Below are 17,953 nucleotides of genomic sequence, written 5' to 3'. Positions count from 1 at the left end.
ATAGCTTTTCGCGGTCGTGTTTGTCACCCTTTTCCGCGATGATATTAATAAATCATTATTGCTGAAATTGTTGTTACATTATCGCACGATAAGCGAGGCAACACGGATTTTGACGTTGAAATTTTCGCTAAATTACCAATTGTACGTGTGATGCGTACGATGCAATTACATAATAGAATTGCCGAATGTCAAATTTATAAGAATATTTATTAAATTAAATAAATTAATGCATTTGTAAGAAAGATATTATTATTGTCTTGTATGAGTAATAATTAAAAATTAAAACTACAAAAATATATCAAATATTTATATAACGCAGTGGTTTCCTATACTTTTACTTTTAAAATCGGCTATGGAATGTTTTCAAACATAACAAATGGTATATTTGTGCGATTGATTGCCTGAACGAACAAAGGAATGGGAGAAAAGTCCAGGAAGCGTGATGTGGCCGTTTCCTTTCACGAGGGAAAACTTTCAGCGTTTAAATTCAGCTGTTTCTAAAGAAACGATTAAAGACATTGATCGTAAATTATCTTGGCGATCATTAACACTCAAAGGAAGATATTTCGTAGGTAATAAAATTTAGAATAATTAAAAATTCGTAATAAAGATAAGATTGTTGCAATATTACATTGAATGTCACAATATTAGAAAGTGAAATTTCTTAAGGGATGATTTGAAAGTTCCGAGTTACTTTATCAAAAAATATATAGCAAATAATGAATATTATCACGGATGTATCAATTAAAAAATCATCTCTTTTTGAATTATAACATTCTTTTTCTCAAAGGGTGTAACATATACGTTATCAAAGATACACTTGTAAACCTATATCTCTAAAAGTATCTGCGCGATAAAACTATTTTTTTAAAAAATACGATATTAATTGCAAAATTTAATTTCTATGAGTAGTTTAATAATAAATCGGAAATTTCGCCGAATAGCGCGGGTAAAGATCAAAGCGCATTGCATATGACTTTCATTGCGCGTATAGCTGCAGATACATATTTGCATAAATCGGCATAGCTTGGAAAAACAAATTAAATATAGAAGCGCATCGCCGGTTTTTAGCTTTTGCAGAATCGAATGTCGGATGCACTTTGCATTTTTCAAAGGGATGATGCCATGTAACATCACCGCTGTAACCTGATTGGTCGCAGCGTCGATTTCAAAGTTTTGATAATTGACTCGCTTGCGAAAGCTCAACTGACTAACCCTGTATTTAGTCGAATTCGATGTTTTTTTGAATATTTTTTGATATCGACGATGCCAAAAATGTAACACTGTTAAACAAATTAGGAAAAATAATATAATTAGACAATAAAATAATAATTAAAAAATACAAAAATAAAATTAGTTACTTTTCTCTTTTATATCTATCAGAGTTATTTACTTATCAAAAAATAATTATTTGTACTATTTTTAATTCTTGATGTGAAGTTTACCTTTAATCTTCACACACATTAATACGCATCTTATTTACTGTAAAACCTTATAAAAACCGTGCAATTATATAATGAGCTAATGAGTGAATCTCTGATTGTTTAGTAATGATTCCTTCTCGGATTGCAATGATTAAATTTATGTGGCGATATCGCTTAATTTGACGTAGATAGGACGTGTGAATTAAGGGCTGCACAATCCATGCACTTAATATAGATATATCGATAGGAATGAAGCGTTTAGGCCGACGCGACACCATCGTCCCAACGTGGGTCAAGGGACGTATCGATGATAGGCGATTAAGCCCTCGAAGTCGCGACGGTGTCTTGAGAGACATTCGTCCTTAATTAATGTCCCTCATCCGATGTACAGCCTCGGACATTCTGATCAAATGCCAAATTAGATATGTCGTGACGTGGTTTGTTGAGATAAATAATAACTGGGAGGCAAATAAACGCTGAAATATTAGAATGGTAAAGTACAATAATATCTCTAAAGGAATATCACTCCTCGTTGATAAGTATTACATCACAAGAAAAACAAAATGGCTATTATTACAAAACATTAAAATATAATATTTTAATAATAGCGTTAAGCTTTACTATGGCCTTATTTACGCATTGTCTACCATTATTCACCGTTTATATTCATATAATAATGATAAAATACATTATACATCAAATTATAAATGAGCTCAATGTGTCTGAAACTATTACTTAAGGGTAATTTGATTAAATTTATGATCTCTCGAAAAACAATACGAGTATTATGATAGTTGAATGCATATAGTTTTTTCACTAAGAATTTTTTTCAAGAGAAGAAATAATATTTCTTGATTAATAATTATACAGAAATAATACATTGATCATTTTGCAATATACATGTAAAAGAATTTTCTTTTCTTAAAAAAAAAAAAAAACTTTAAAATCTAAATTCCAAACATTTCAAGGGTTTGAAATTTTAAAGTTAACATCTGTAATTTTCATTGCGCAATTAAAAACTGTTTAATATTTATAATGCATGGTATAAATAATATTATTATATATAAGCATACTTTCTGAGAGAGCATACAATAATCATTTAACAATGTTCATTTAAGTTATAAAAATTATTTCTGAAACGTAAAGTTATAAAATTTTCTATCCACACACATATCTGCACATTATAAAAGAATATTATCATGCAAGAAATTTTACATGATACACGTAATATGATAACAATCACAGAAAAAAGAGATTGTCGAAAATTAAGCAAGAAAGGAATTGTGTGCACTTGTCGCTTATAATCCGTTCAATAAGACTGTTGTAAGACATAAATAATTGCATCTGCATCTAACCACCGAAATCTATCACGGAATGCAGTTGTACGTGCAATTATTGTTCAGTACAAAACCGTGCCGTATAACGGCTTTCTTGTAGCTCGCACAGTCGCGCATCTACTGGGTGACAACTAATTCGCAGCGAAGCCGGTTAAGCCTTTCTCGCTAGTTCCCCCGCGTAATTAGAAGGGACAAACTCTGAGGTACGCTAGGTTGTCTTCCGCTAATTTGCATTGGTTTAACAGCCAGTTTCAGACTGCTTGGCATCGCGTTACGTGGCCATCCTCTAATTTGGAAGGGCGACAACGGGAATCGGAACACGTTAACTCGTCTTCCTTTTTATACGGATTGAAATACGCTTCACGAAATGCAATATAAATTATTTTTTTATTTCTCACTATCTATTATATATTTTATACTTCTTATCACCTTATATATATATGTATATAAAAAAAGAATAACTATATACAAAACGTAATAAAATATCTACAAAGTCGTCACCTTTTTCATCCAAATAAAGCAATTGTACCCAATATAATCTACTTAAGATTTAGAAACTTTTGTATTCATTGAAAATAATTTTACAATAAAATCAAGAAACAATTTCAAAATATACAATGAAATCAAGAAACAATTTAAAAATATAAAAAAGATATAAATTTTAATTATTTTAGGGGGATAATTATGAAGGCCATAATGACAGATTTTCCAAAACATTCATTTCAATCATATTGGATACATTGCGTATATATGATTATCGATGTATGTATGATTAACGCGTGTGTGCACTAATATTCTGTAACGACGTATCGTCTATTGTTGTTTGTTAATAAAGGTAATTACATAGCTTCTATTATGATTACATACGATTAATAATAGCCAGCTAGTACTTGCTAATAGTGGCAATATCTCGATACAAACTGCTCGATACAACGATTGTTATCATTGATGACGCTACTTGAAATATTTCACATTACATGATTCAGATATTATCATTTTGTCTTTACATTCGAGAAATATCAGGTGGAAAGAGAGATTGGAAGTTACCAAAAAATATTTAATATATTCACATATATTATTATTCGTACAAATATATATTATTATTGAAAAAATGATTTTTCTATATCAATCTCTACATTAACAGATCGAATAAAGAATGTTCATCGTATTAATTAGACGAAATCTTCCGTCATTATGCGATGATAAAGATAAATAAAAAGCCAGTGCAGCTGATGTTCAAAATATACATACACTGTTAATAGTACCAATAATCAAGGAGATATAAGTTTTAGAAGTTTGCCATCTCCGGCTTTAAAACTGATGTCTTCCTCTTCTTACTGATTGGATGTTCTCCCTACTACACAAACTTCATATTCTGTTCTTGTAAACTTTATATTGTAATAACGAAACGGCTCTGATAAAATGAAAAATAAGATTGACAATTTTGCGGGAATTATACGATAAAACGGATATGCATATTGTCTGTCTCAAAAAAAGTCATATTTTTTAAAAATTGCCCCAATTTAAAAAAGTACATTTAGATAACATCTTACTATAAGATAAGAAATGTAAAACAATCAAAATGTTATTTTGATTACAATTAAAATTGAAAATAAGGTAATAATTAATATATGCAGACTTACATAAAGATAAAATAAATAAAATATATTTAGTTACATTTTACACTATGTAAAAATGTGATTTTAATGCAAATATAAAAGAGGATTTTGTACGATATCGTATAATCAAAATATTTATTTATTTCAATTATATAATTTAATTTTTGATGCTGATAAAGTGAAAATATAATTTGTAAGGCAATCTAATCAGTAGAATAGCTTATTTAGAAAAGCAGCAATTCGCTCATGAATGTTACGTGGTTGCTCGGTGATTTCAATTTAGATCTTCAATCTAATTTATTCTATGTCATACACTTAAGAAGTTTCTTATACATCGTACATTTCATTTCATTTTCCACGAAATATCAAAGCTTATCTTCGTATATGTGATATTTAATATTTTATATTATATATACAATATATACAACAAGATTTTATGAAATATCTTTATATAATAACAAATGTATACTTGATGGTTGATACTTTTATTTTCTTATCAATATCATCTTGCTAAAATATTAATAAAATTTCCTTATATTGTTTGCTGTTATTTAATTTGATCTAAGTTTATATTTATTGTTTTCTTGTTAATATCTGCGCATTTGTTACTTTTTATTAGCCCTTAGGCATCTCCCGATTTAAATGAGTGTATGTTATATTTATTATATTGGTAAATTAGATTATGCATCAATATATCTAAAAAAATTTTAATAACAATTTCTCTCTCTCTCTCTCTGTTGTTAACACACACTGATATTAATTATAATATCTTCAAATAAAAGTAATACTTTTTCACTTTCATATAGGATTAATATAAACATATTCTTATTTCCTGCAGAGATATAAAAGCATAAATAAATGTTAATACATTCCTCCGTAACGAAATTAACCTCATTTGTGCGCAATGAGTCGCAAATTATTATTCTCACTCGATAATCTATAATTATTCATTACGCTCATGCAACTGTAAATAGTAATTATTAATTTAGCCCAGCGGCAGCTTTTTGTGCACATTCGACCGAATGACACTTTGCATTTGTTGAAATTATTGCCCAATCCAGGGAGAAGAGCATGCCTTCAACAATAATAATTATTTGCAGCAAACAAAATATGTATTATATAAAATCAGCAGAAGCACTAAGATTTTATAATTACTTTTTGTATATTTAATTTACTGAGAATGTTTTTGTCTAAATTAATAATTTTTGAAATTAATAATTAACAATATAATGATAAATATTAATGACCAATATAAAAGAAGAGATTTGCTAAGCAAAATCAATTTGGTACAAACGTAATGATATATAGACATGTGGGTTACAATGAACGCTCTGTATAAATGTAATGAGAAGCGTATTTAATTACGCGTACTAAATTGCATGTAATTAAAAATATCCGATTGAACTTATAAAGAACGATCGCGTACTTTCTCGCTAATACATTATTCATTATAAAAATTAAACAACTGTATAGAATATATGTATGTAATATAAAGTGTTAAAAGTTAAAAACTTTCACGTATAATTTTTATAAAAAAAGATATTTCAAATAAAACACGTGTTGCATTTATACAAAGATATTTGATGGCTGTAATAATTTTGTCATAGATGGTATGAGATTTACAATTTGTGCAGGATTAAAAAAAAAAAAGGTAGTAAATTATTCATGAAAAGAATTCATGATCGGGATGAGAGTGAAGCGTGCGGATCTTGATTCTATTAGTTCATTGCATGTGACATCGCCTGACGATGGACCACGAGGGACAGGCGTCTCTAATTAACCCAGCATCCACTACAGGTGCAGGTATTATAGCTGCGCTGTATCCACGTGTTAATCGGATTGCCCCATGCGTGCAGTGCGTTACTCGCGAGTCTCGTGATAGACTGATAGATTCGAGATTTCGAGTTATGAATTCTCTTCTCATCCGCGCGTCAATCTTCTCCTATTATCACCGTCCTATGCTTTACGTTTCAAACTTCTCTTAGAAATTAATATGCTGGCTATGTTCGTTAATGGCATACCGAAACAAGCAATATGTAGCAAAAGCAAGATCAATGTCCGGGTTTTAAAGGGTATCATACCGGATCTGACATGATCTGTCGACAATTCATGCTATCGAAACGTGTCTCTTGATACAAAACGATGCGTGCAAAAAAAAATTGTTGCATCTATTTCACACGCGGTCTCTGTTAAAGATTAAAAAAGATGAACAATTAAACGAAAAGGGTTTCGCGAACGTCAACGCGCGGTGTGGCGCGGCGCGTCGCAACGCCTTCGTTTTCGTTTTAATTATGACTATTCAGAGGCGCTCTGTGACCGGCATGGAAAACGTGCGTCGCGTCGCGTAGCGTTATGCCGAGCGGAGCGCGTTGCGTGCCGGACGCTACAATAAAAACCCCATGCCGTTCCGCGTCTGAAGCGCGCGGGCGCGATTAAAAAGTGCAAAAATATGAATGCGCATTCCGCCGAGCGCGACGACTTTTTTTCGCAACCAACCGGCCGCCCGGTCTCCGAGGTAACGTCGCATCGCGTCGTCGCCCCGTTGTTCCTCTCCCCTTATTTTGTTCGCACGCGGTTTACATTCGCGCGACGCTCAACGGCCGGCTTTAAATATGCAACTCGCGCGACGCTTCCGTCGCGCAAAACGCGCCCACACGTTTGCAACGGCGGACGCTGTCCGTTGTTGATTCGCGAATTAGGCGAGCGCGTGTTAAAACTGAAGAGATCAGAGACGAACAGATATAAACGCGGTTTGCCTACGAAAGAAGAGCAGCTCGTAATGCAAAAAATCTCAAGTATACTACGAATTCAAACGAAAGCCGGAAAAGAAGGCTATATAGGCTATATAAGCCAAGGAGAAAAAATACACAAATTTCAATATAAGCAAAAAAGCATAGATAATTTAAAAACATTCCATGTTGACTTGTCAAATATTTTACTACAGATCATTTTCAATCTCAATTGATGCGTTGAATTGACGTAAATTATGACACAAATTATACCTGTATTGGAGTAAAGTTTTCGAGATATATTCACCTGTCATAGTAGTAGTCCCTGAAACATATAATAAAAACAATTTATATTAGACAAATGATCAACAATAAACATATTATTATAATTATTATCAACGCAATACATAATTTTTTTCTTAATCAGAGTTCATTAAAAACATAGCAATTATTTAACGAAACAATCGACATTATATATTATATAGGATGTGAGGCATTTTACTCTATATTCCAGAAAGGGGTATAGAGTAAAATGCCTTTTGTATTATTTTGAGCGCAAATGACAATTAATTTGATATAATATTGTTGAATAACAATCACGCAATATAAACGACAAAATGTAGGTATGGAAAACATTCACAAATTCGCATCGGTCAAAATATTCGAATGTTATTCCGCAGACTATATATCGCGGCTCGAATGGCGAATCGATTGACGATTACCAGAGCGTGTAATTTGAACTACAGGACTCTCCAAAAGAGAAATAATGTTGAATATTAGTTTATGGTGTGAATTTCTCTCTCTCTCTCTTTCTCTCTCTTTCTCTCAGTTTTGTGGTTTAACTTATTATATCTATTTAATTATATGATATTGAAAAATAAACAAAGAAGCAACAATGTTAGCTTTGGAGTTCCATAATTTGTTAAAATGAGAATATTTTGTTAAAATGAGAATAAAAAATATAAATTTGTTTAATGTAATAATCATTCTTTAGCGTATTTGGTCTTTTTACATTTGTTCGTTAGTTTATATATATATATACACAGTTAAAAAATTTATATTTCTTTGTTAAAAAATAACTCTTTTATAAATAGCTCGGTCCTTTTTGTAAAACGTTACCTTTTGTAAAAAAAAAAAAATTGAAATCCAAATAAAAGAATAGAAAAGATCAGTCGCTTCGTAATATCTCTGTCACTCTCTCCAGTTTTGTTGTAGAAAAATGTATTGTTTTACAAAAAGAACTGGTACAATCTTCCACGTTTTTGTAATAATCGATTTTACATATGCCACAGGCGTCATAAATTAAATTTCTACGATCACATAAATACATATTCGCTCGACTTTGCGAGATTTTCCGACAGACGTTCCAAAGATTTTCAGACATGGTGCCCGCGGAGAGCCGACAAAACGAATCTTCTGGTAATCGAATCGCATCGAACTTTAATCGAATTCGTCCTACGAGGAGCGTTTCGGTCAATAAATGCTCCATTAGTTACAGTTTAAACCTGCGATTTCTCGTGGCAAAAAGGACGAAGCGGCGAACTTTCCACTATGAAACACTGATAAAATGGATGCGTTTTAACAGGAAATTGCCAATTACTTCGATCGCAATGTCAATATGGCGATACGCAAATTTGCCATTTTTTCTAAAGCGAGGATCCTTCAAATCTAACAATTCCGATAATTATTTTGCAATTGTAATATTTTCCTTTTTTAATTTTATTAAAATATTTAAATGCGTTAACTGATAATTTTAAATGACGAAAAAAACTTCAAACCAAAATAAAATTATATAAAATTTTAAGTGTTCCATTCTGTATGTATTTTCAGTGATCTTATTTGCTGCATTTTATTATGGTTTCTCATTCTATCCTGGGTATTTTGCCAATTTACCTATGTCTTCCTTTAACTACTCAAATATATTACAAGGTAATCCTTTCGCCTGATAACGTAATGTTAAGCAGCGAGAGAGAAAAACTTTCAGGAAAACGCATAAAAAGAAGAAACAGATAAATGCTATATTGCCATTTTTATTTTACCAGAATTTGTTTATACATATTGAAAGTTATGATAATTAGCCAATGATATATATAACCATAAAAATAAAAATTTTATATCGACTAATCAAAAATATGAAAATATTTAATGTTTTTTATAATTCAATATTTATCAAAGAAATATTTTCATTACTATTAATTCTTATATATTTTAATATATCTTACATTTTATATGACAGACAATAATTTACAATGCAATATTACGTATGCAAAACATCCCCGATCTTCTATTTTTCTTTTTTTGCTCAAGAAATATAGTTTAATTCGCACATACATTTGTTTTCCGACGCCCTCTCTCATATAATCTAATAAAAAGAAAAAGAAAAGAAAAAGAAAAGGAAATCAAAAAATATGGAGGAATAATTAAAGCCTTTTACGAACCACGATTCTAGTAAAATGCGTCGAGGACGTCCGTTACTGAACGCTTTCACAGCGCGTCACATTGGAAAAATAGTTGGTGGAATGGCCGAAAATCGATCACGCACGAAAATCGAAAAGCGGAGACACGTCCGAAACACGCGTGCTGCAGAATAAAAAGGGCATCGTCCTAAACGGTCGCATGTATCGAAAAATGGCGCTGCAATTAGGATGTCGGACACCTACCCTTTGTTATTTAAAATGTCTATTGAGTTTAATATTCTCTCCGTTTTTTTTATTTATTCAGTTATTCATTGTCGGCCGGCAACTTTTCGTCGATCACGTACCAACATTTGCTCTCGTTCCATTTTTATTAAACCGTTTTCGACAAATTTAGCAAATATTACGTGTCAGCGGCAATAGTAGTTTGAAATCTGATTAAACATGTATGGAAAATCACGAAATAAATCACCAATAATGCAAAATAAAAATATAAAAATAACAAAAAAAAAACTAGTTTGAATAAATTAAATTTTATAATAAAATAAGAGGGAGAGGAGAAAGACTAAAACGATGAAAGCGTATAATCTGTAACAGTAGTTACAATAATTGCATAAATATAAAAAACTAAAAAGTTGTTTTATTTTATCTTACACTCCTCTCTCTTTTCAATATCATGTCTTTCCTTTTTTCCGTTAAATTAATCCGTTAATTATATTTGCTAATTCGCAGTCTATTATTTCATTTCAGAAATACCTTAAAGTATAAGTACTGCTTTTTATATATACTTAATTTATTGGCATTTATATTCCATTATTTTATTTGAATAATTTATTTAACATTTTCACGTTGCTACTTTCTTTTAATATTTATTTGTTGATATTTTCGTTTCAATGTATCTCATTTAAGCTGCATATTTCAAAGTTATATATACTACTTATTTTTAAAAATTAATTTGTTAATAGCCACATACAGTTGCAAGAGTTCTGCGCTCGAAGAGAAATCACTATTGTTATTGTCATTATTATAATTATTAATGTGATGCGCCTTCGTAACAATTATTAGTGGAGCGTGTCCGCACAAATTGCATTTATTATAGAAATTATTTATAACGCATGATCTGTGCATCGCACCGAAAAGAGATCAGGAAAAGGGAAAAGGAAATGCATGCCGATAAAGTATGTAATATTTTTGCAAATAACCGTTAAACCATCAACACGTTTTTATGGTAGCCATTTGCGCGAACTCTACTTTTCTCCCTCTGCTTCTCTGCCGTTCGCTAATTTCTCCTGCCGAAATTATCACCGTTATTTACACTATTCATGTTACTTCGCCAGTTGACAACAGAAAACGTATTTGCGGCGAACTGAATATTCCCCAGAGATTATGAACACAGAAAACGGACGCATACTCACGTGTGCGTCAATACACTTTCATATATAAACTTGTTTAAATAAATATTTTGTTTTGCGAAAAATGTTTCATTTTGTATTTGAATAGGATTCCAATGTGTCTACAGGATTAATTCTAAATTAGTTCCATGTTCAAAATTAAACCAAGTTAACGCCAAAAAAGTAACGATCGAGTATTGATAATATTAAATAACACAGAAATTTCCTCCGGTTAATGTAAAAATGTAAATATGATTTTCTCGCTTGTATAAGATTAATATCTTTTTTAAATATTCTTAAAAATAAATTAGCAATTAATTGTGTCTGTGTTGCATCAAACTTTCAATAGTATTTTATTATAATGTGTAATTATTCTATTTTTAAATCCCGTGAGAGAGGAAACACGAGTCTTAAACATCTGTAATTAATTACATGAAATAGCGCGAATTGTTTACAATACGCATAAGGGAAGAAAAGGGAAGAAAGCAGTTTACCTATCGATACCTCGATTCTCGACGATGCAATTCCCGTTGAAGCAGTCGAAGCTGACACCTTTCGATTCTCCATGATACGATTGACTCGTTATCGTAGCGTTATTGGCGAGCGAACAAAAGAGCCTTCGATGAAAGGCGCCGCGACGCCGGCCGCGAAGAACAATGGCAGAAGTCGGAGAGAAAGCCAGAAGGAAAAAAGATCGGGAAAGCTCAATGGCGAGATCGAGACCGTGCGCGTCAATTTTCTTTATTCCGAATTGAAGGAATCGTCGAAATTATCACATATAATACTGATATATATGTGTTGACTCTTTTTGTATTTATACATTGAACCAGTATAAGTCTCACATATAATTTTATATGTGTAATAATAAGCTATTGTTTATAAATATATAGTGATTAAATTTAATGATCTGAGATTATTTATAAAAAAAATTATATACGAGCGTAAGATGAAAACTTAATTTAAATCTTTCTAGTATGTATAATAATAGCACAATATAAAAATTACTCAATCTTTGAAGGAAACAATTTATATAGAAAAAACCGTTTGTCTATATGAATTCATGCAACATAATGCTGAGAGTATAATCTTAATTTTGGATAATGCAAGAATTTAATGGCGCAATTCGATAGCGTCAAAGTGATATAACTTGTGGAAAGCCAAGTGAATATCGTTCAAGAGAGATCGCAATTACCGCAGCTTAATTAACTTCCGACGCAACATTAGTGAATCATGAGAGCGATTAATCGATATTCAATTTCGCATAACGTGCATCGTTTGGCCATGACATCGTGACCCTCGTGATCCATTCAGATTGATATTGTAAGGACATAATGACAAAAATAATAATAATGAAGATAATGACGATAATTACGGAATAAAATCAAAGTTTGGATGTATCAGTTTTAGAATTTACAAAGAACTATATATATATATATATATATGTAAAGTCGAAATAATAATAGTGATTATATTACAATTAAATTTTTGTGCTGCAACTTAACTCTTTTAATCTCATGTACATACAATAGGCAATTTGACTACTTTTATTAATTCAAAGGTCAATTCATTAATTGCGCATTCTCCCTTGATTCTCGCATTCTTAGGATAGCATTGTCTCGTTATCGTAACAATATCGGAGGGCCGACAAAAGAACAGCTGAGAAAAATCTTGGGACGACAAGGAACGATAGACACAAGAGAGATCAAAGCAACATAGAACCGGAAATAGGAATCCGAACTGATCATATCGCAAGTACTGCTCCCTAATTGAATTTTTTCGTTATTCTTTAGGATATTTATTTTATTTTCGTATTCAATATATTCATTTGCTGCAATACTAAATTATATTTTTTCATCTTGAAAATACAGAACACATTTACTTAATATCAATTTAATAATATCAGGCTTTTGTTACACGAATGTTAAATTAAATATTAAAGTTTATAATATTTGTAATATTATATAATATGGATATAGAGATTTTATTAATGCAGCTGACCCATTTTAAATCTAAAATTAAGTCGCCGCAATGGATGACGAATTATAAAATTAACGTTTTTACAAAATTATCGTTTTATACGTTGGCGCATGCACATATATAATAGTTATAATCTCTCTATCTGTGCATTATATAATCTGCATTATATAATCATTATATAATTTATTTGTTGCAATTATAAATCTCTTTCGCGGAGAGAGAATTCTTGAATACATTTTATTTATATTCGCATCTTTGCAGATTGCGAAATTCCGCTTATTTTCGCAGTCTACTAAATTACGCAGCGCCGAACACATCGTTTCGAGCTCATTCCGGAGGTGTGACGTTCCGGATGACTCGGTCCCCGAAAGGGAAAGGAATTCTTTTCAGAGTTCTCCCTTCACAAGAATTTCAATAAAAGCTTCAGCAGTCGGTTGACCGGTACTACATTTTAATATTACTCTTGCGATAACTATGGCGTGCAATGATATAGGAGGCGATATTTGTTTTTAATCAAACATTTAATTAAATAATATAATTTAAAAAACAATTTAAGTTTAATTAAATTGAACTAAATTGCTTTGGTGTGATTGTTTTAAAAAGTCGCAATGATATCTATATATTTGAGAAAAACATTTGAGTAAATATAAAGATTTATTTATTTAAAGAGAAAACATGCGCACGTAATTATATTTATGCACACATTTATTATTATACACATTTATTATTATACATACTACCGCGCACGCATGATATAAATACAATGCGCAGATAAGCAATTTTTGATGAATGTTTATATACTATTTAATAGCTACAGGCAAGTTTGTTGGAAAGACAATGTATTCTCATACCAAACCGTCTCAATCGCTAAAAAATAAATGCACACTTAAACATAAAATAAAATCTCGTTTGCTTGAAGCTCACGTTCTTTTTCTTTACTTTGCTATTTCCTATTGATTATATCTTTATCAAGTCACGCGAGAGAACGTACGGCTTATCGATTGATCAAACCGATTGAGCGGAAAGAGTTGTTTTTCAACAATCAGTCGCAACCAACATCAGAAAACTAGCCATGTTATCCTCTTTCTCCCTTTCTCCCCCCCTATCCTCCCTCGAGAAAAGGGGAGTACGCGTCCAATGATCGCGCAGGCAGTGGCCAAGGCCCTCGATAATCGCGTAATTGAATGCTAACGATGCTGAAATGTTGATAGAACTCGCTCGACTGCTTCACAAATATGCTCTTCGATGTTTCGACGGAGAGGCGGACAGCCTCTCTTGTTTGTGCGGTCTCTCTGTGTGTATCGCGCCGCTCGCTGAACGAAGGTTACCGAGAGCGCGCGTACACAATGAAGGAGTGCCATGAATGGACCGCACGAAGCCGCGCCGTTTCGAACAAACTCGATAGGACCGGCTTGGTCACGGAAATTTTCCCAACGCTGATTTAGTATTCGCGCTTGATTAAGTACGGCGCTTATACGACGAACGCGCGGGGGTAGCTCTCGCCGCTAGCGTTTCTCGCGTATTCAGACGTTTAACACCTCAACTATTTCACGATCGCGTTCCTTTATTTAGTAAAAAAAAGCATGTGACTGATTTTAATGTCAATTACGATGATTTTAATATTTGTTGATGCATTTCGAGATTGTATCCGTGAATTAATTTAGAATCGATCTTCTGTTAATGATTATTCGACATTTATCACATCTTTTTGAATCTCAACATTAAATATAATCTTTGATGACTAAATCCTCTAAATTAAAAACTAATATTAAGATACTCTTAAAATAAAAGCCGCGTAAAATTAAGCAAACCATAAGATACTATATTATACTTATTTTCATTTCATTACTCTCTCTTCCATAATGTTATTAATATTAAATTGAGGAAACTCACCCCTCAGAAAATTTTACTCTCCAAAAACACGATAATCCTAAACATTCTATAATTTGCTGGCAATTCTCCCCAAAAAGATAAATTGCGATATATGATTGTTTCTAGTTCGAAGCGCTTTATAAAAAGAGAACGTTAATATTGTGTCAAAAATTTGAGCAATATTACGGAAATTGCAGCGAGAGATAGGAGATACAATCCCGAATTAGTTAAAGGAGAGGGTAAAACACTTGGCGAAATAAAAAGAGCGCGATTTTCCCGGCTAAACCACCGGAACCGTCGGAACGTACAGCGAAATGGAGTCAGCCCGGGAATGACGATGGCGGATTAGCCCGCAGGCACGTGCTGCGGACACCATTCTCCACTTCGCTTGAGTGCTCGAAAATCACGTTCGCGCTGAACTCAGCTCGAAAACAGACTACGGCGATATTCGCGTGAATCGCGCTCGCGTCTCGATTCTTGTTGCCTCTTCCAGCATGGACGAGTCCGCCGCCCTTTGTCGTCCGCACCCTTTCGACACTCGCGCGCGGAGAGATCGATCCGGCCTTTCAGAGATCGCGCCGTCCTCTTTCGGAGGATGATGACTCTTTCGCACGGTCGTTACTTTTGCGCGGTATCTGCTCGCGCGGCCCGATGGCCCTTCAGGGATTTGCGGAAACGTACTGGGTGATACTGACGGATCGCGTTATATACGTATATATATATATATATATATATATATATATATGTGATGCACTATAATAAAATTTTTCTACTGTAGTAAAATAGCAGAAAGTATGAACTATGCGGATTATATATTAAACGCGACGTATTCTGAATATTCTCTTTTTACGCGACCATACGGGTGTATTATACGGTCTGTGGATTCATTATGACGAATAGAACAAAGGGTTGAGAAAGGTCTAACAGGAGGATTTATTAACAAGGATTATAAAGGACCTTAGCGTAAGACAATAGCATTTCCTGGGAGATCTCATTTCCAACTCTGCGACTATCATTTTTCGTAACAAGACAAGTGCCGCTATGTTACCATCGGTATAATATAAATATTTTCCATATTTCCTGCGCAGAAAATAACGTGAAAAATGATGTAAAAAAATATATATATATATATGTAGCTTTATTTAAAAAAGGAGAGATTATCTTTTTGTATCTCGAAAGCGATACATCTAGAAGTTACGCCGAGCACAAAACGAAATATTCCCTTTGAAATAGCATAATTTTGATCTAAAATATGTTTTTCAATAACCCTCAGTTTTGGAGCTAATTATGTGGTGAGATTAAATTGGGTCATCATGTATAACTGCTTGTTTCATATTCACAAGGAAGTATAACGGCTTCGAACATTCATGTGAATTACATTGGTATATTAACTATACGCATGTCAGTAATCAATGTTTAACACGTGGGCGAGAGAGAGAGGATGAGGGGTTTACCGAGTTACGTCGCGGTTTGCGGTATACCAAGGACTATCGTGCACCACATTCAAATGCGCGCGTACACGCGCGATATATTGCCTGCTGTAACATAATATTATCGAATTCTCGCTCACCGATACCAATATTACCTTTAGATTAACGTAGTAAATTAAAGAAGACAATCGTAATAAATTAAAAAAGTCCTTGTTCAAAACTATAATTTTAATCTAAGAAATAAATAAAAGTAGAAAGAAAATAATCTAAGAAATTAATGTGTACAACAGAAAACAATTAAATAATTCGTTATTATACGCATAATTTTTTTTAAATGTAATATTACAAACTTACAAAATTTTTAGATAAACTTAAATCAATTTTATTATACCCTTTATCTCGATATAAAATGCCATTTACACAAATCTATTTCCAAATTAATATTATCAGTTATTTAAAATAATAATCCTTTTGTTTGTTTTGTCATAAATATTTCAAATTCGCGAAAAGATATACTACACTATTATTATTATAAATTCAAACAATAATGTAGCATTATAACAATATAAAAGGATTATAGCATAAAATTGATATTTGTTTAATTGCGATACAATTAATTTTTATTTAAATGAGTGTAATTGATTTTAATAATTCGAAATATGCATACATGGGAAAATGGTATATAAAGAAAGCCATTCTTTACAATTTGTTAATTTTAAAAAATGCCTGAACGCCAAAGTAAAAAAATATCATTAGACTGTGCTTAATAAACCAGACGACAATTTTTAAAACGCTCAATAATACCGGCAGGATACTTGGATACCTCGGCAGGATAATGGTGCGTGCCAGCGACGTTAATTACGCTCCTACGGCGTTTGCAAGTATAATTTTCGAGTGTCGACACGCACACGCGTGCAAGAGCGTGTTCCTATGCAGATTTATATTCCGCGGACATAGAATAATAAGAACTTTTCCTCGCGTCCCGAATCGATTCGACTCGACCTCAACATCAATTCTTTCCACGCCAAACGTGGCATATAAAAAAAAATCGCTTTTAAATCGCTTATAAAACAACTAACTTCTAAAAATTTATTAAATATATTAAAATTTTTTATAATACATTAATGTTTTTAGAACATATAATCAATGTAGAAAAGAGAGAGAAGAGATAATATGATTACATTTACAAAATGTTTTAATTATCTATTAAAGTATATTTATTGAGAAACTCTTTTAAAATCTACATAGAGAAAGTAATTATATAAATTTTTTAGACTGTTACAGAATATGAAGCTGAAAATTTTCCTTTGATAATAACAAAAGAAAAACGTAACATTAAAAATGATGTAAAAATGAATCACATGCAAAATTTTTCATACTTTAACAAAAATGTACTTATACATAGATATTATAGTAGATTTATGAATGCATTTTATGTTATTATATTAACGTTTTCTTTGAGGAATTTATGTCATAATAACTCTGCATAATACGTAGCTAAAAAATTCTTGCATAACACTAACATTTAAATATGATGGTCCATTTTTCCGAGAACAAGAATTCCGAGGACAAAATTCCAAAGAAATAAAAACCAGTTTTTAAAAATTTGCATCTAAAAAGAGAAGTATTCAAAATGTCAGTGTTTAATTATTTAAAATAACTTAAGAACTTAAATTTCCATATATATATTTGAAAATCTGAGAATAAAGCAGAGTAATCGATTCCAAATGGAGTAGAAATTGTATGACTGCAAAAAGCTA

At 32.0% G+C, this 17,953-nt stretch overlaps 1 protein-coding gene across 2 annotated transcripts in view; it reads right to left on the bottom strand.

Annotated features, from left to right (window-relative positions):
* The window catches only part of LOC115235427, a 195,402-nt gene that overhangs the window by 14,618 nt on the left and 162,831 nt on the right, over window positions 1–17,953 (bottom strand). For both annotated transcript variants that reach the window (XM_029807223.1, XM_029807224.1), the window contains exon 7: window positions 7,417–7,434. In XM_029807223.1, the coding sequence (XP_029663083.1) occupies window positions 7,417–7,434 (18 nt within the window). The remainder of the gene's footprint in view (window positions 1–7,416; window positions 7,435–17,953) is intronic.

This window comes from Formica exsecta, unplaced genomic scaffold, assembly GCF_003651465.1.
Source record: "Formica exsecta isolate Colony F162 unplaced genomic scaffold, ASM365146v1 scaffold222, whole genome shotgun sequence".
In the NCBI taxonomy this organism is placed as follows: Eukaryota; Metazoa; Arthropoda; class Insecta; order Hymenoptera; family Formicidae; genus Formica; species Formica exsecta.
Note: the sequence above shows the minus strand (reverse complement) of the source record. Positions and strands in the feature narration are given on the sequence as shown.